Genomic DNA, 20,926 nt, shown 5'->3' with positions numbered 1-20,926 from the left:
CATTATATAATCAATTAATGCCCTCTCAGTAACCACCCCTGCACCCAACCTTATATTCTTGTGCTTGTCTCTCTGAAACAATGTGTTTGGTACCATGAACTCCCCCTCTGAACACATCTCTCGTTACTTCTCTATACAGTAGTTGTTGCCTAACACCCTGAACTTCTCAAATACTCTATGTATTGGCTCATCTACATCGAGATCCCCAGACACCACAACATTTATACTCCTCCCAAAACTCTCTACATTCATCTACATCATCTCAAAAAGCTTCCCCATTGTTTTCATTTTTCTCACTACCAGGACCTTATGCTTTTACAAAAGCCCATATCTCACTTCTTAGTATCACCAAAGCCTATATTATCCTTGAAGGCGCTTCTTTCCACTCCACCTTGATTATTTCCATCTCATTACTTATCAGCAGAGCAACTACCTTCCCTGCCCACTCATCACTCTCCAGACATCTTTCCTACAACTCCCAAACTCATTCCCTCCCTTTCAGCTTGGTTTCATTTAACACTTACACATTCACTTTGATTCTCACAAACATAATGCTACTTTCTTTTCTTTTATTCTCATCTGCACTACAACCACACACATGTAAAAGATTAAATAGCAAGTTTCTCATTGGAGTCCTCCCAGACTCTTCTTCCTTGACTTTTAAGTAGGAGAAAAAGATAGGATGAATGGTCCCTGGTCCTGTCACTCCTTCCCATTTAGTTGCCTTTCATGACCTGCAAGGGAAAATTGTGGCAGTATTCTTTTCCCCACAAACTTTGAGATCAAGAAGTAGTCATAGCAGTGGTAAAGTACAGATTCAAGGGAGCAACATAAAAGAGTGACAGCTGTAGTAAAGTATCATCACTCCTTTATGAGTAGAAATTTTAAGTCAAACATAGAGCTATGATGTGTGGCTCTGGTGGAGATTGCTGTTATGTTGATAATGCTCAAAAATGTTACAAAAAATAATGTATGGTAAAAATAACTTGGATTTTTTTTTTTTTTTTTTTTTTTTTTTTTTTCTCCCAATCACTGTTGATTGACATATGCCCTGATGATATTGAGTTCATTATTTATTAAAAAAAAAAAAAAAGATGAAGGCAATCATTAAAGTGAGCAGGGTACTACTGTGTATGTTAAGGTGAATGAAGCAGCTGTTGGTTGGAGGAAAAATAAGTCAGACCTAGAATAACAAAAGCCTGATGAACTGTCCACCTAGCTTTAAATTACACAAGTCTCCCAGCACATCACTTTGTATGAATTTCCAGACTGGTCAGTTCTCCTATCCTTGTAAGAAAACATTTCATGTTCATATTTTAGATGAAATTAATTATTATTAATATTTTATTTATTTATTTTATTTTTTCCTCTCTTTTGGCAGCTATAGGACGAACACTGATTCCTCGGTATTTCCGGAGCATCTTTGAAGGTGGAGTGACAGAACTGTACTATTCTTTGAAGCATCCAAAGGAGTCCTTCCACAATACCTCGATTACCCTAGACTGTGACCAGTGTACTATGGTTACGCATCATGGGAAACCCATGTATACTAAGGTTTGTTTACATATGTGAATGTGTATTTAAGTAATTTACCTCATTGCATTTGACAGGAAAATAACTACACTTAGGTTCTTTTATAGCATGTTCCAGTATGGGGAAGCTTTTTCTTTCTCCATATCATATATACATACATATACCACAGGCTTCTTCCCCCTTACAAGGGAGGTAGCCAAAAAGAAAAAGGCACAATAACCACTCCCACCCATTCCATCCCGAATACACTCCACTCCACCCTCCACCCTCCCTCCCATCTTGGCACCTCCTGGATGACGGGTCGTCCCTGCATCTTGTCCACTGCCTTGGGTCAGAAGCAGTGTTGCAAGACAAGGCCGCTTCATTAAATCGGTGACCCCCCTTTCTTTCCCCTCATGCAGAAAAGGAGAAGATGGGGAGAAATCCCTTCGGGCTGCGTCAAATTGTTCTCACACATACTACCTCACCCCCCATCCCCCCACCCATCCTACCTCATGCATCACATCATCATCCATATACAACCATTCTCCATTCACCCCTATCTTCTGTCCTCTCCCATCCTTCCTCAACAGACATTCCCCTCTTCCCCAGAGCCCCTTTCACCCCATCCATCCATCTCATCCTAGGTCACCCCCTTATGTTCACTCCCTCCACATCTGCCTTCCATACCTCTTTTACTAGTCTTTCTTCACTCATTCTTTCCATGTGTCCAAACCACCCTAATACTCTCTCATCCATCCTATCTCCCAACTCCCTTTCCACCCCTGTTCTCCTCCTCACCTCCTCATTTCTCACTCTATCCAGCCTAGTAACCCCAATCGTACTTCTCAGACACCTCATCTCAAACACATTCAAACTCCTCTCTTCCTCTCTTATGTTCCATGTTTCTGCCCCATACAATGCTCTTGGCACAATCCTACATACAATCTCCTCTTTGCATCCATTCCCAAATGTCTATTCCTCATTACACTTTTCAATCCACCAAGGCATTTACTCGCTTCTCTCAATCTACGTTCTGCCACATTTGCACCCAAGTATCTAAAACTATCCACTTCCTCCAGTCACTCTCCTTTAATGCTCACTTCCAGTCTGCTGCCACTTTCACCCCTTGTACATCTCATCACCTTACTTTTACCCACATTTATCTTCAACTTTCTTCTTTCACACACACTCCCAAACTCTGTCACCAACTTCCTCAATCCCTCCTCTGATCCTGCTACAAGCGCAGTGTCGTCCGCAAACAACAGCTGGCTCACCTCCCACTTTTCTCCATTTTCTTTAAACATCTCCAATCCCTGACCCACCACCCTTGCATTTACCTCTTGCACCACCCCATCCATGTATAAGTTGAACCGCCAGAGCGACATAACACATCCCTGACATAGTCCCACCTTTACCTCGAACCACTCACTCTCTCCATTTCTAATCCTGACGCATGCTCTACTACTCTCGTAAAAACTCTTGACAGCTCCTAGAAGCTTTCCTCCTATCCTGTATATCTGCAAGACCTACAGTGCCTTTCTGTCTACCCTGTCATAAGCCTTTTCCAGATCCATAAAAGCCCAAAAAAACATCCTTACCACTTCCTGTTGCTTTCTCACATATCTGTCTTACCACAAAAATCTGATGTATGCAACCTCTACCTGTCCTAAATCCACACTGCTCCTTGCCAATCACTCCCTCTGTTCCTCTCCTAATCCTCTCAATCAAGATCCTCCCATAAGCCTTCCCAACTACACTTACCAAGCTAATCCCTCTGAAACTACTACACTCACAATTGTCCACTTTTCCTTTTGTAAAATGGAACTATACAGGCATATATCACCATCAATATAATTAAATGACAGTCACATTCAATAGCAATTTGTATGAATTACTAGTGACAGGTAATCTGATTAGAATTCCTAATTCTTCTCATCCTTTGATTTTGTCATGATTTTACCTTTCATTTTATATTTGTACATTGGTGACAGCCCAAAGGGATTTCTCCCCGTCCTCTCCTTTGTATGGGGAGATGGAGAGGGGGGGGTCGCCGATTTAATGAAGTGGCCTTGCTGTGGATATGCTGTGTCTTGCGACACTGCTTCTGACCCAGGGCAGTGGACAGGGTGCAGGGATGACCCGTCATCTAGGAGGTGCTAAGAGGGGAGGGAGGGTGGAGGGGTGTGGAGTGTTTTCAGGGATGGAATGGGTGGGAATGATTTTATGCCTTTTCCTTTTTGGCTACCTCCCTAGTAAGGGGGAAAAAGCCTTGGTATATGTCAAAGTCAGAAGTGTATGGGCCTTGCACCTTTCTAGTTGTGGGTTCAAATCCTGTGCTTCTCTCCAATTACCAACAGTCCAAGTACATACATACATATACCAAGGCTTTTTCCCCCTTACCAGGGAGGTAGCCAAAAGGGAAAAGGCATAACATCATTCCCACCCATTCCATCCCTGAATACACTCCACACCCCTCCACCCTCCCTCTTATCTTAGCACCTCCCGGATGACGGGTCATCCCTGCACCCTGTCCACTGTCCTGGGTCAGAAGCAGTGTCGCAAGACACAGCACATCCACAGCAAGGCCGCTTCATCAAATCGGTGACCCCCCCTCTCCTTTCCCCTATGCACAAAAGGAGAAGACGGGGAGAAATCCCTTTGGGCTGCGTCAAATTTTGCTCACACACACTACCTCACCCCCCATCCCCCCACCCATTCCACCTCATGCATCACAACATCATCCATATACAACCATTCTCCATTCACCCCTGTCTTCTGTCCTCTCCCGTCCATCTTCAACAGACATTCCCCTCTTCCCCAAAGCCCCCTTCACCCCATCCATCCACCTCATCCTAGGACATCCCCTCATGTTCGCTCCCTCCACATCTGCCTTCCATACCTCTTTTACTAGTCTTTCTTCACTCATTCTTTCCATGTGTCCAAACCACCTAATACTCTTTCATCAACCCTATCTCCCAACTCCCTTTCCACCCCTGTTCTCCTCCTCACCTCCTCATTTCTCACTCTATCTAGCCTAGTAACCCCTATCACACTTCTCAGACACCTCATCTCAAACACATTCAAACTCCTTCTCTCTTCCTCTCTTATGTTCCATGTTTCTGCCCCATACAGTGCTGTTGGCACAATCACTCCTTCATACAGTCTCCTCTTAGCATCCATTCCCAAATGTCTATTCCTCATTACACTCTTCAATCCACCAAGGCATTTACTCGCTTCTCTCAATCTACATTCTACCTCCACCTTCACTCCACCTTTTCCTGCCACATTTGCACCCAAGTATCTAAAAATATCCACTTCCTCCAGTCACTCTCCTTTAATGTTCACTTCCAGTCTACTGCCACTTTCACCCCTTGTACATCTCATCACCTTACTTTTACCCACATTTATCTTTAGCTTTCTTCTATCACATACTCTCCCAAACTCTGTCACCAACTTCTTCAATCCCTCCTCTGATCCTGCCACAAGTGCAGTGTCGTCCACAAACAACAGCTGGCTCACCTCCCACTTTTCTCCATTTTCTTTAACCATCTCCAATCCCTGACCCACTACCTTTGCATTTACCTCTTACATTACCCCATCCATGTATAAGTTGAACAGCCAGGGCGACATAACGCATCCTTGACGAAGTCCCACCTTTACCTCAAACCACTCACTCTCTCCATTTCTAATCCTGCCACAAGCTCTACTACTCTCATAAAAACTCTTGACAGCTCCTAGAAGCTTTCCTCCTATCCCGTATATAGGAGGAAAGGTGCAGAGGGCAAAGGTGGTGGCTTTGGGTCCAGCTATTTACCTAGTTGTATTTTACGGGATGAGAGCTATGCTTGTAGGGACCCGTTTTTGTATCTCTCCACATCTAGTTTATTCTTAAAATCGTGTATAGTTTTGGCATTCACTGTTTCTCCGTTCAGTTTGTTCCAGACATCAATCACTCACTCTATGTGGGAAGCTATTCTTTTTCAGGTCTCTTCTATAAGTGTCCTTTAGTTTCTTTTCATGTCCCCTTGTTTCTCTTCTGTCCCACTTTAATCTGTCATCTCTATCCAGGATTTCCATCCGTTTCATAATTCTGTAAATGGTCAGTAAAGCACCTCCTTCTCTTCTCTGTTCCAGTGTTGACAGATGTAGTTTCTCCAATCGTCGTTCATATGTCAGATTTGACAGTGTAGGTGCCATTTTTGTTGCTGCTCTTTGGATTCTTTCTAATTTTCTTATGTTCTTCTTTGTGTTGGGTGCCCACAATGTTGCAGCATATTCTAGTTTAGGTCTTATCAGTGTAACCACTATTTTTTAACCATCTCTTCATCTATGTAGTCAAAGGCCACTTTCATTGATCTTAGTAAGTTAAGTCTCTCCAAATAATTTGTTGACGTGTTTGTCAGGGGTCAAGTCGCTTGAGATGATTACTCTCTGGTCTCTTTCTGAATTGACTTTTTTGACTTCTTTGTTTCCTACTTTGTATTGACCTGATACTCTATTTTTGCTTTTTCCAAATTCTATTATACTACATTTCTTGATGTTGAAGTTCATCTCACATCTCTGACTCCATTCCCATATTTTGTCTAGGTCTTCTTGTAGCGATCTACAATCTTCTTACGTTTTTACTCTTGAGTAATTTGGCATCATCAGTAAAGAAGTTCATGTAACAATTTACTCCCTCATCCATATCATGACATATGCTCCTCACATTCCTCATTTCATAACTTCTTGATGGATACCTGTCTCGATGACCTTTTTGGATAGTGTGTATCTGGGGACCTTTTCAATAGTGCTATTTAACAGAATGCACCAGAAGCACCCTTTTAGGATACCTACATGCAGAAAGCAGAATCCACCAAGTAGAACATCAAATGAAAATAACAAAACATAATTCTACTCCAGGACCCTAATTGACACATTTCTCACTACATAAATCACATGGATTAAGGTGTGGAATGTTATATGAACTTCTTTGCAGACGATGTGAAACTACTAAAGAGAGTAAGTAAAGAGGAAGATTGCACATCATCACAAGAAGACCTGGACAAAATCTGGAAATGGAGGCAGAAGAGTGAGGTGAATTTCAACATCAAGAAATGTAGTATAATGGAATTTGGAAAAAGCAAAAACAGAATATCAGCACAGTACAAAATTGGTACAAAGGATATTACAAAAGTCAACTTGGAAAGGGACCTAGGAATAACCATCACCAATGACATGACACCAGGCAAACATCATCAAAATAGTCGGAGAAACTTTCAATTTATTAAGATATGAAAGTGGCTTTTAACTACATGGATGAAGAAATGGTAAAAGAAAATATTAGTTATATTGATAAGACCAAAATTGGAATATGCTGCAACACTGGACACCTAGTATTTTAAAAAGAACATAAAGAAATTAGAAAGAATTCAAAAAGCAATGACAAAGATTGCAACAACACTCCAATTTGACATTCGAACAAAGATTGTCCAGACTTGAACTACCTACCCTGGAACAAAGAAGAGAAAGAGGAGACCTGCTAACCATATACAGAATTATGAAAGGGATGTCCTTGATAGAGATGACTTATTAAAGTGAGATAGAAGAAAAACCAGAGGACATGAAAAGAAACTTAAAAAGGATAGTTTCCCACACAGAGTGATATCTGGAACAAACTGAATGAAGAATGCAAAAACTATACAGTCACTATCCGAGTTACGATGTACACAAGTTATGACCACCCATACTTACGACCACATCTAGCAGATGCCTATTATGAGTTTACTGTATATGTCTGGCAGCACAGCACATAAGATAGTTGTGGCAGCCTGGCATCGTGTACAACAGTTATGGCAGAGATGGAAAAGTTGCTGTACATGTGGTTGGAAGATAATAGGCAAAGAAATGTGAAAGTGATGTTGCAAGGAGTGCAAAGTAAGGCTACAAGTTAATTTCACATGTTGAAAGAACATGCAGGTGAAGAATATGCTTCACATTAATTCATAGCAAGTGCTGGGTGGTTTCGTCGCTTTCGAGAGCGTTACCAGGTTCACCACATGTTGTTGAAAGGTGAGGCCGCTAGCAGTGATGCACCTACAGCTAAGGCATTCATGGAAGTTTGATAAATTAAGGATGAAGGATATTTACATACTTGTGACTACATCTAGCAGATGCCTATTATGAGTTTACTAATAAGAATACATACATACATATACCAAAGGCTTTTTCCCCCTACATAGGGGGTAGCCACAAAGAAAAAGGCATAGAAACCACTCCCACCTGTTCCATTTCCTATATATTCCACTCCCCTCCTCCCTCCCTCTTATCTTGACACCTCCTGGATGACGGGTCATCCCTGCATCCTGTCCACTGCCCTGGGTCAGAAGCAGCGTCGCAAGATACAGCGCATCCACAGCAAGGCCGCTTCATAAATTTGGCGACCCCCTCTCTGTCCCCTCATGCAGAAAAGGAGAAGACGGGGGGGATATCCCTTCGGGCTGTGTCAATTTTCTTCTCACACATACCTCCCCACCTTCCACCCACTCCCCCTCATGCATCATAGCATCATCTATACACAACCCCTCTCCATTCACCCATATCTTCTGTCCTCTCCCGTCCTTCCTCTACAGACATTCCTCTCTTTTGTAATGCCCCTTTCACCCCATTTATCCATCTCATCCTAGGATGCCCCCTCATATTCACTCCTTCCACCTCTGCCTTCCATACTTCTTTTACTAATCTTTCTTCACTCATTCTTTCCATGTGTCCAAACCATCCTAATACCCTTTCATCAACCCTATCTCCCAGTTCCCTTTCCACCCCTGTTCTCCTCACCTCCTCATTCCTTACTCTATCAAGCCTAGTAACCCCTATCATACTTCTCAGACATTTAATCTCAAACACATTCAAACTCCTTCTCTCTTCCTCTCTCTCATGTTCCATGTTTCTGCCCCGTACAATGCTGTTGGTACAATCACTCCTTTATATAACCTCCTCTTAGCATCCATTCCCAGATGTCTATTTCTCATTACACTATTAAATCCACCAAGGCATTTACTTGCTTCTCTCAATCTACATTCTACCTCCACCCCCACTCCTCCCTTTCCTGCCACATTCGCACCCAAATATCTAAAACTATCCACTTCCTCCAGTCTCTCACCCTTAATGCTCACTTCCAGCCTGCTGTCACTCTCTCCCCTTGCACATCTCATCACCTTACTTTTACCCACATTTATCTTCAGCTTCCTTCTTTCACACACCTTTTCAAACTCTGTCACTAACTTCCTCAATCCCTCCTCTGATCCTGCTACAAGCGCAGTGTCGTCAGCAAACAACAACTGGCTCACCTCCCACTTTTCTCCATTTTCTTTAATCATCTCCAACCCCTGACCCACTACCCTTGCATTCACCTCTCGCACCACCCCATCCATGTAAAGATTGAACAGCCAGGGTGACATAACACATCCCTGACGAAGTCCCACCTTTACCTCAAACCATTCACTCTCTCCATTTCTAATCCTGCCACAAGCTCTTCTTCTCTCGTAAAAACTCTTGACTGCTCTTAACAGCTTTCCTCCTATCCCATATATCTGCAGTACCTCCCATAGTGCCTTCCTATCTACTCTGTCATAAACCTTTTCCAGATCCATAAAATCCCAAAAAACATCCTTACCTTTTCCTATAGCTTTCTCACATATCTGTCTTACCACAAAGATCTGATCTACACAACCCCTACCTGTCCTAAACCCGCACTATTCCTCACCAATTACTCCTTCTGTTCCTCTCCTAATCCTCTCAATCAAGACCCTCCCATACACCTTCCCAACTACACTCAACAAGCTGATCCCTCTAAAACTACTACACTCACACTTGTCCCCCTTTCCCTTGTAAAGCAGAACTATACAGGCACTCCTCCAGTCCTCTGGCACTCCACCCTCTCTCAAACAAACATTAAACAACCTCACCAGCCAGTCCACCATCACTGTACCTCCTTTCTTCAGACATTCTGCATGGCATCCATCCAGACCATATGCCTTACCTGCCCTCATCATCTTAACAGCTGCTTTCACTTCATCCTTCCCTATTTCTCCTCCATTTTCCTCACTCATCACACTCATTTTCTTAGCACTTCCCACTGCAACTACCTTTCCCTCCCTATCCTCCTTCACATTTAGCAACTCCCTAAAATACTCTGCCCACCTTCCTCTCACTGCCTTCTCTTCCATTATCATCTCTCTATCTGCACCTTTTACCTTTTCCTCTCTACTTGATTCGCCTCCTTTTTCTTTTTTAATTTCCTTCCAAAATATCTTTTTATTGCTTTCAAAATTTTCTGTCATACTCTTACCCCATTTCACATCTGCTCTCCTCCTTGCTTCCTTTATCTTATCCTTAGCTTCCTTTCTCTTTACTTTGTACCTCTCATACGATTCCTTCGTCCTAATTTGCAGCCAATCTATGAATGCCTGCTTCTTTTCTTCTACACATTTCTTTGCATCCTCATCCCACCACTCACTACCCTTCTTTCTATTTCCTCCCGCCCTCCTTGTTCCACACACCATCTTTGTACACCTTATGACTCCCTCCTTGAACCATCCCCATTCCTCCTCCACTCCTAGTTCTACTCTATCCTTTACTGCCTCCTACTCCTCTTTCAGTTTCTTCTTAAACTCACTCTCCTTTTTTTTTTTTCCTCATTTAAGCAGTTCACTCTAAGTACCTCCCCACCTTCTGTCCTTTTCCTCTTTCTCCACCTATTCTCCACTCTCATTTTACCTTCCACCAGAAAATGATCTGATAATCCCCCGCTCTCTCCCCTTAGAACATGTACATCCTTAACTCTTCGTACCATACTCCTGGTCACCACTATATACCGTATATACTCGTCTATAGGTCGAAATCTTAAGGAATTTTTTTTAGGCCAAAACCTAGGGGTCGACCTATACACAAGTAATAATCTTGTTAGGTTGAAATCCAGACATGACAAGAAAGGCTAGGAAGAACTCTTACCTTTTCTTTAGGTTCAGAAATCAAAATATTTACCTACTAAATACTACCAGTAAACAATGGGTACATAAAATACACGGTACGTACTAAAACATGTAAAATTCCTTCTAGATACGGTAACCCCATACTGTGGTTTTACCTGTTTGTTAAATTTCTTAACACAGGCGAGCTTATTATATCATGTATACTATTACAGTACCCATAATTGTTTAAAAAAATAATGAAATGCTGTGATATTCTCAAATTAATATATTTATTTATTTATTTATTTATAGTTTAGTTTCGACCATGGGCGCAATATAGCAATAGAAAATTAATCATTAATTTTATAAATTAAAATGTATCAACGTAATATGCAATTTTGTGGGCGGAAGTGAAAATGAAAAATACCTTGCCACAAGCATAGGATCGGAACGCCATCTTGTCTGTCAATTGACGGCCTCGGTGCTTCCGACAGTACCTCGCCAGGTACATTTTCTTGAAGGAATGTTATGGAGCGGAGATACATGCATTCCTTCAAGCTGCAAGAACTTTGTACAGCCAGCAAGCTAAGTGGTTGAAAAGCCCGCCAACTTCTCATTTCTTCGTCGTCGGCATGTATCATAACAAATATGACATACTATTCGTCCGACACGACTTCATTACTTACGAAATGTTTTAGCATCTTGTTTTTTTATTTCCGATCACAAAATTGCATATTACGTTGATACATTATAATCTACTAAATTAATAATCAATTTTTATTGCTATGTTGCGCCCTTGGTCAAAACTAAAAATTTACCCAAATTTAGCTTTCTACATTACCAAAACAATGCATGGATCTCACCATCACGAAAACAAACTGTTCAGTATTGCCAACTTGTTACTGTTACAGTGACACATGGTATAATCCTAAATATTTTAACTGAAATCCACCAAAATCGTTTTCCTTGATGTCGTCATCTTCACCACCAAACAGCTCCTCCCACTCACTTCTGTGTCGAGTATCGTCATACGAATCAACCTCATCAGCCATAGGAACATCAACATCATCTTTCTCCTCCACATTATCATTAGCCTGATCATCCGCACAGTTGAGATTACAAGACTAACTCTGAGTGTTGGTTAAATTTTTTTCTAACGAAACACGCCTAGCCAGTTTATTCCGAATACCGTACTTGGTAATCTACCGTACTTGGCAATCTGTTCAAGTTTTTCACTCCGCTGAAATGGCAATTTCAGTGAAACTTATTAAATATTAAAATCAGTGAACTTGAAAAAACATAAACCAGAATACATTGGAATTAATGAAGTGAAAAAACCATAATAATCAATTGCTATACCAGGCAAGCCATGCTACTTCAAAGCATTAAGGCAGTGGAATGCTCACAGCACCAAAAACAAAAACAAACCACTCGACCTATACATGAGGTATATGGAAAATTCCATATACACGAGATCGACCTATAGACGAGTATATACGGTAGTCCATTAACGCTCTATCTGCCACCCTTCCATCCACCACTCTCTCCCATGTGTACTTATGCTTGACTTTCTTCTTAAATACTGTATTAGCTATCATCAACTCTCTTTCAATACACATCTCCACCATCATTTCTCCACTACGATTTTTACCGGGAACTCCATACTTCCCAATCACTTCGTCTATTGGCTCATTTCCCACCCTAGCATTAAGGTCTCCCAATACAACTACATTGATATTTCTCCCTAATCCCTCTATACACTCATTTATATCTACCCAAAAAGCCTCCCTTTCCTCTACACTCTTCTCACTACCGGGTCCATACGCATCCCCCTTCCCAGCTTCACCTTCATCCACATCAACCTTGATGAAACCTCCTTCCACTCCACTACCCGCTTACTTATCCCTTCTTTTACTAGTATAGCCACCCCTTCTCTCCCTCGTCCCCTCTTCACTCCTGAGTACCTCCCAGCTACACTCCCAAACTCACAGTTGCCCTTTCCTTTCATTTTAGTTTCACTCAAAGCCAGCACATCCATCTTTCTTCTCACAAACATACTGCCAGTCTCTTCCCTCTTACTCTCATCTGTACCACATCCACACACATTAAAAGACCCAAACCTTAGGGTACTGGTTGGAAAACTCCCAGACCCTCTTATGCCTTTTGTTTTGTTTTTAGTAATGTCCCCTTTCGGGGCTACAAGTAGTAGGACTCCTAATCCCATTCCCCGTCCCTTTATTGTCGCCTTTTACGACTCAAGTGGGAAAACTTGGTGGTAGCATTCTCTTCCCCCACCACAGGGTCGGCAAAAACAGAAAATGAATACTCAGAGAAATGGTACAGGACAGCAACAAGGGGTTGGGGGACAGTCGTAGTATAAAAAGTGTCATCATTTCTCTATGAACAGAGTTTTCCTCTATCATAGACAAAATGATGTGTGGCTCTGGACATATAGACACTAAAGTATCAACTGCATGCTACTTTGCCACAATAACATGCAGCCAATACCCCAGACTAATAAGAATACTCTATAATAAGTATTTTCTTTCTTTAACCTATCATATATTAACAACTAAGCAACTGAAAACAATGCTGTATGCAACTGTAGGAGAAGCCAAACACAGAGTATGGGATCCAATGTAATTAATGTTTCGCCCAGCAGGGCTTCTTCAGAAATAACATAGTGGACAGACATCTGACTCCTTATATAACTTGAGCTTGCGTTGAGAAACAAACATGAAACTGGTGTAAACACAGTTTGCATATATTGCTTATTACTTTGTTATTAGAATTGCTAAAGGTTTATTGTAAAAAACCATTGTTTTGATTTATATTATCAATGAGAGATATAAAAGCAGATTCAAAACATCAATGTTTCATAGTATGGTTTTCATATATAATAATCCTAGAATTATTCCAGTCAGCATTGTGGCCTGTATCGTATCTATGTCTAACAATGGCATTATTCATATTGTAAGTTTTCATATATTTATGTTCCAATATTCTTTTATTCTTTTATAAGTGGGGGAAGTGAAGGATAGAGTAGAACTAGGAGTGGAGGAGGAATGGGGATGGTTCAAGAAGGGAGTCACAAGGTGTGCAAAGATGGTGTGAAACAAGGAGGATGGGAGGAAATAGAAGGAAGGGTAGCGAGTGGTGGGATGAGGAAGCAAAGAAGGTTGTAGAAGAGATGAAGTGAGCTTTCATAGATTGGTTACAAAACAGGACAAGGGAATCATATGAGTGGTACAAAAAAAAGAGAAGAGAAGTAAAGCATAAGATAAAAGAGGCAAAGAGGAGAGCAGATGTGAAATGGGGGTAAGAGCATGACAGTATGTTTTGGAAAGAAATTAAGAGGAAAAGATGAATCAAGTAGAAGCAAAGGTAAAAGGTGCAGATGGAGAGATGATAATGGAAGAGAAGGCAGTAAGAGGAAAATGAGCAGAGTATTTTAAGGAGTTGCTAAATGTGAAGGAGGACAGGGAGGGAAAGGTAGTTCTAGTGGGAAGTGCAAAGAAAATGACCATGATAAGTGAGGAAAATGGAGGAGAAATATGGAAAGATGAGGTAAAGGAAGTTATTAAGATGATGAGAGCAGGTGGGACACCTGGGTTGGATGGATATCATGTGGAGTGTCTGAAAAAATGAGGTACAGTGATGGTGGACTGGCTGGTGAGGTTGCTTAATGTTTGTTTAAGAGAGGGTGGAGTGCCAGAGGACTGGAGGAGTGCCTGTGTGGTTCTGCTTTACAGGGGAGGAAGGGACAATTGTCAATGTAGTGGTTTCTGAGGGATCATCTTGTTGAGTATGGTTGGGGAGGCTTGGGAGAGGGGTGGAGGGAGTGGTGTAGGTTTGGGATGGGTGGGGGTTGTGTGGATTGGATTTTTGTGGTGGAATAGATGTGTGAGAGAGCTATAGGAAAGGGTGAGGATGTTTTTGGGCCTTTATGGATCTGGAAAATGCTAATGACAGGGTGGACAGGAGGCACTGTGGGAGGTGTTGCAGATGTATGAGATAGGAGAGCTGTTAAGAGCAGTCAAAAGTTTTTTTGAGAGTAGTAGAGCATGTGCTGGGATTAGAAATGGAGAGAGTGAGTGGTTTGAAGTAAAGGTGAGACTTCATCAGGGATGTGTTATGTCACCCTGGCTGTTCAATTTATACATGGATGGGGTGGTGCGAGAAGTAAATGCAAGGGTTGTGGGTCAAGGATTAGAGATGGTTAAAGAAAATGTAGAAAAAAAGGGAGATAAGCCATCTGTTGTTTGCGGACAACACCATGCTTGTAGCAGGATCAGAGGAGGGATCTCAGAGGCTAAAGACGGAGTTTGAGAAGGTGTGTGAAAGAAGGAAGTTGAAGGTAATAGTGGGATGACGAGATGTACAAGGGGAGAAGGTGGCAGCAGACCGGAAGTGGATATTGAGGGGGAGAGGCTGAAGGAAGTGTATAGTTTTAGATACTTGGGTGTGAGTGTGGCAGAAAAGGGAGTAGTGGGGGTGGAGGTAGAATGTAGATTGAGAGAAGCGAGTAAATGTCTTGGAGGATTGAAAATTGTAATGAGAAATAGACATTTGGGAATGGATGCTAAGAGGAGATTGTATGAAGGAGTGATTGTGCTGACAGCACTGTATGGGGTGGAGACATGGAACATAAGGAAGAGGAGTTTGAATGTTTTTGAGATGAGGTGCCTCAGAAGTATGACAGGGGTTACTGGACAGGATAGAGTGAGAGATGAGGAAGTGGGGAGGAGGAGTTGGGAAATAGGGTTGATTAAAGTGTGTTGGGATGGTTTGGACACATGGGGGAATGAAGGAAGAAAGATTAGTAAAAGAGGAGACTGTATGAAGGAGTGATTGTGCCAACAGCACTGTATGGGGCAGAAACCTGGAACATAAGAGAGGAGTTTAATTGTGTTTGAGATGAGGTGTCTGAGAAGTATGATAGGGGTTACTAGGCAGGATATTGTGAGAAATGAGGAGGTGAGGAGGAGAACAGGGGTGGAAAGGGAGTTGGGAGATGGGGTTGATGAAAGAGTATTAGGATGGTTTGGACACATGGAAAGAATGAATGAAGAAAGGCTAGTAAAAGAGGTATGGAAGACAGATGTGGAGGGAGTGAACATGAGGGGACATCCTAGGATGAGATGGATGGATGGGGTGAAGGGGGCTCTGGGGAAGAGGGGAATGTCTGTTGAGGAAGGATGGGAGAGGACAGAAGACAGTGGTGAATGGAGAATGGTTGTATATGGATGATGTTGTGATGCATGAGGTGGAATATGTGGGGGGATGCGGGGTGAGGTAATATGTGTGAGCAAAACTTGGAGCAGCCCGAAGGGATTTCTCCCCGTCTTCTCCTTTTCTGCATGAGGGGACGGAGAGGGGTGGGGTCACTGATTTAATGAAGTGGCCTTGCTGTGGATGTGCTGTGTCTTGCAACACTGCCTCTGACCCAAGGCAGTGGACAGGGTGCAGGGATGACCCGTCATCCAGGAGGTGCTAAGAGAAGAGGGAGGGTGGAGGATAGTGGAGTGTATTTAGGGATGGAATGGGTGGGAATGATTTTATGCCTTTTTCTTTTTGGCTACCTCCCTTGTAAGGGGGAAAAAGCCTTGGTATATGTATGTATGTACTACGCCTCTTGATATTGAAGTTCATATCCCACTTTTGAGTCCATTTCCAGATTTTGTCCAGGTCAAACTGCAATTATTCACAATCCTCTTCTGTTCCTACTTTCTTTAGTATTTTTGCTTCATCTGTGAAGAAATTCATGTAACACTTCACTCCTTCATCCATGTCATTTATATATATGGCAAACATGATTGGAGCCAGTACCGAACCTTGTGAGACACCACCTATCATTTCTTCCCAATTCGAGTATTTGTCTAATTACTACTCATTTTTCTCCCAGTCAGGAAATCTTCCAACCATTCCAATAATTTTCCTCTGATGCCACATACAGATTCTATTTTTCTTATTAGTTTTTATGCTTTTTGTTCGTCTAGAAAGGCACAGTCTGCCCATCCATCCCTCTCTTGTATTATATCTATTTGTCTCAAATAGAAGCAGATCAGGTTTGTTGTACATGATCTTCCTTGTCTAAATCCAAATTGATTTGGATTCAGTATAGTGTGTGTGTGTATTTATCTAGTATTGTACGGGAAGGGAGCTATGCTCATGGTGACCCGTCTTTGTATCTTTCAGCATCAAGTTTTTTCTTAGAATCTTGAATAGTGTTTGCACACACTGTTTCTTTGTCTAATTTGTTCCAAGCATCTATCACTCTGTGTGGGAAGCTTATTTTTTTCTTTCCCTTCTTTGTTCCAGAGTTGGTTATTCTAATTTGGACAGTCTTTGTTCATATGTCATTTTGGAAAGAGTTGGTGCCAGTTTTGTTGTTGCTCTTTGTATTCTTTCTTATTTTTTTATATTCTTTTTGGTACTGGGTGTCCATAGTGTTGCTGCGTCCTCGAGTTTTGGTCTTATTAGTATAGTTTTTTTTATCATTTCCTCATCCAAATAGACAAATGCCACTTTTATAGACCTCAATAAATTGTAGGTTTCTCTGACTATTTTATTATTATGCTTGTCCAGTGTCATTTTTTTTGCTGATCATCACTCCAAGGTCTTTTTCAGAGTTTACTCTTTTGACCTCTTCTTCACCAATTTTATAATCTCTCAATATTCTGTTTTTGCTTTTTCCAAGTTCCATTATACTACATTTCTTGATATTGAATTTCACTTCCCACTTTTGAGTCCATTTCCAGATCCTATCCAAGTCTTGTTGTAATGAGTTGCAATCCTCCTCCATTTTTACTTTAGTATTTTTGTATCGTCTGCAAAGAAATTCATATAACACTCTACTCCTTCATCCATGTCATTAATGTATATGGCAAACATGATTGGGGCCAGTACTGATCCCTGCGGGACACCACTTATCATTTCTTCCCAGTTTGAGAATTTATCTCTAATTACTACTCTCATTTTCCTCCCAGTCAGGAAGTCTCATTCATTCCAATAATTTTCCTCTGATGCCACCTATTGACTCTATTTTCCTTATTAGTTTCTTGTGTAGTACCTTACCAAATGCCTTTAGTAGGTCCAGGAAGGCACAGTCTACCCAATCATCTCTCTCTTGTATTATATCTATTAATCTCGAGTAGAAGCAGATCAAGTCTGTTGTACATGATCTTCCTTGTCTGAATCCAAATTGATTTGGATTTAGAATAGTTTTTTCTTCCAAATGTTTAACCCATCCATTTTTGATGACCTTTTTGATGTAATTTGATGGATCTTCCTTGTTTCCTCCCATATAAATCAGTACAATGTTTGCATTCTTCCAGTCCTGTGGCACCTTTCCTTCTTGAAGTGAGAATTTAATTATATTGTATATTTTATCTGTTAATTCCTCCATGCATTCTTTCAGTATCCAGTTTACAATTCTGTCTGGGCCATGTGACTTTCTGATGTCAAGGGTTTTGATTTGGTCGCTGATTTCCTTCTGTGTTACAATTATTTCTTTCATTGAGGGGGATATCTCTCTATTTCCTCACAGTTAGGTGAGTTTTCTATTGTGAATACTGATTTGAAGTGGTTCATAATTTCAGCCATTTCCAGTTCTTCTGTATATTTGTATTTACCTTGGTGCAGCTTTTCTATTTCTTGTTTATTCTTCAGTTTGCCATTTACATACCTTTAAAATAGTTTGGGTTCTTCCTTGCATTTTTCTATATTTTTTTTCGTAGTTTCTCTTTTCATCTCCTCGTATTTTTACATAATCATTTCTTAGTTTGATGTACATTAGCCATTTGCTTGTTTTCTTGTCTTTTTTTCCATTTCTTATAAGCTTGTCTCTTTTATCCATAGTCCCACTACATTTTTTGTTGTACCAGCTTTTTATGTATGTTCTTTCCTTTTTTTTGTTGAGGTACGTCTTTGTTCACTCCCTCATTATATGTAGTAATTAATTGATCCAAATTGAGAACGTTAGAGAACTTACCTGGTTGAGTTCTCTAACTAATCGTTGGAAATGAATAGAATTCTTGAGGCTTCGATGTCTGTAGAAATCCTTAGCCGAGGTTTGATTGTCCTTCCTGGTACCAGGGTTAAAGCTTGTCTGGCGTTCAGTCACTAAAACTTAGTCACGTTTGGCTGGAGTTCTAACGAGCCTTCAAAACGGCTTCGAAGCCACGGGACAACTGATACTTCAGGTAAGTTCTCAAGTTCCCGATTTGTTAATCAAATTACAACATTGGCTTAAATAAATAATAAAGAGGGAGGGGAGTTTAATAATATTAATTAAAATTACGATAGTGTGGTACGAAGTTACAGGAAAGATTCCCGATTCAAAAATTAAACAAGCTTTCGGGAAATTGCCGTAGCTCAAGGTAAACAATGCCATTCCCGTAACAACAATTACCACATATAAATTTCTTTTAGTATATTCCATTTCTCTTCCATCCTGGTTTCTTCATTTAGGAATTTTTCCCTGTTTGCATTGCGAAAGAATTTTTTGAGTTTCTGAAAATTTCTTTTGTTGTACAGTAGTCTTCCTATTTTATGTTTATCATTTCTGCTTTGATCCATTTGCTCCTTCAACTCAAATTCTATTAGTACATGGTCTCTCTTTCCTATCGGAGTTTGGTAATAAATTTTGTCAACAATTTCAGGTTCTGTTGTAAGTATTAAATCCAGCCTTGATGGTTCTTCACTACCTCTGTATCTAGTATTTTCCCTTATCCACTGAGTCACTGTGTATTCGATGATCATGTTGAGCAGGATGTTGCCCCAGAGTTCCTCTCCACCCTTCACTGTCATTTCCTCCCAACATATTTCTTATGAATTAAAGTCAACCATAATTACTATATTTCCATTGTCCTTCAGTATATTAGTTAATTTATATTTTGTATCTTCTAATATTTTGGAATGATCACTTTCTGTCCAGGACTGTGTTTTCGGGGGCACATACACCACTACAAATTTTCTACTCTTCATATATTTGCTTTCAACTTGTATCGTAATTGATTCTACATTATTTTCTCCTTCAGTTATTTTTGTTACATTTAAATCTTTAATAGTAAAAAATAATACTCTGCCACCCTGTTTATCCTTTCTATTCTTTGTCCAACAATTGTGTAAACCTTGTCCCACAGTGTTGGGTGGTAGAGTACACTTTAATTTAGTTTCCACTATTCCCATTATGTCTGGTTTTTCTAATGCCAGATAATCATTTAATTCATTCATTCATGAAGTTATTCCATCTATATTGGTATAAGCTATTTTTAATTTCCTTTCTCCTTGTCTTTTTCTGTCTGCTTTGTTTCCATTTTCCTTATATACCATTTTTTCAGCCTCAGGTCCATCACTCTCCAAAAAAAAAAAAAATAATAATTCTTTTGAGTTTCAGTTCTTTTTCATTTTTTCATTTGCTTCATTTCTAAGTTCTTTTTCTTTTTCTACTTCACTCATTTTTTTTTTATATCCATATATTTTTGTATTGTTCACTATTTGCTAACTTCGTTGTTCTGGATAGTACCGTACTTCCTCTGCAAATGTTTGTGATCTAAGTTTTACTTACAGTGGCCTGTATTGTTTTTCTTTAGATTATCTACTCATCCTATAGGACTCCTCAATTTTCCTATCTAAACCTTGTCCTTCCGCTTGTAGTTCTTTCAGAATTTCCTTAGTGATCTCTTTCTCCTTTTCCCTCTGATATCTAGGTACATCATGCTTCTCTTTAATGCCATAGATTACAATGCATCTTTTTTTTATCCACTGTGTCCCAAACTAAGTTGCCTTACTCTTTAATTACTTGGATCACCATTCCCTTGGCATTCTCCTTGACCTGTTGCTCCACTATATCTTTAAAGGATACTTTTTGACATTCCTTTTCAACTTTCCACAGTTTCTTTATTTCCTGTAAGTCATTTTCTTTTATTTATTTTTTTTTCCACCTTTTCAGTCACTGCTTTCATTTGATCTTTTATCTCCTTTTTTAGTGCCTCATTCCTATTTATATCTTCACTTTTCAACCTTTCATTTTCTATGCACTTGTAGCAGGATCAGAGGAGGGATTGAGGAAGTTAGTGACAGAGTTTGAGTAGGTGTGTGAAAAAAGGAAGCTGAAGATAAATATGGGCAAAAGTAAGGTGATGAGATGTACAAGGGGAGAGAGTGACAGTAGGCTGGAAGTGAGCATTAAGGGTGAGAAACTGGAGGAAGTGGATAGTTTTAGATACTTGGGTACAAATGTGACAGGAAAGGAAGGAGTGGGGGTGGAGGTAGAATGTAGATTGAGAGAAGCGAGTAAATGCCTTGGTGGATTAAAAAGTGTAATGAGAAATAGACATCTGGGAATGGATGCTAAGAGGAGGTTATATGAAGGAGTGATTGTGCCAACAGCAATGTACGGGGCAGAAACATGGAACATGAGAGAGGAAGAGAGAAGGAGTTTGAATGTGTTTGAG

General features: G+C 40.5%; 1 protein-coding gene across 8 annotated transcripts in view; it reads left to right on the top strand.

Annotated features, from left to right (window-relative positions):
- Chi (LIM domain-binding protein 2 Chi) overlaps positions 1 to 20,926 on the top strand; it is a 499,269-nt gene that overhangs the window by 303,244 nt on the left and 175,099 nt on the right. For all 8 annotated transcript variants that reach the window (XM_076188486.1, XM_076188440.1, XM_076188430.1 and 5 more), the window contains one exon: positions 1,382 to 1,554. In XM_076188486.1, the coding sequence (XP_076044601.1) occupies positions 1,382 to 1,554 (173 nt within the window). The remainder of the gene's footprint in view (positions 1 to 1,381; positions 1,555 to 20,926) is intronic.

Source organism: Oratosquilla oratoria, chromosome 1 (genome assembly GCF_046742065.1).
Source record: "Oratosquilla oratoria isolate Oo_2021 chromosome 1, ASM4674206v1, whole genome shotgun sequence".
Classification (NCBI taxonomy): Eukaryota; Metazoa; Arthropoda; class Malacostraca; order Stomatopoda; family Squillidae; genus Oratosquilla; species Oratosquilla oratoria.
This window is presented reverse-complemented; position numbering and strand designations above follow the sequence as displayed.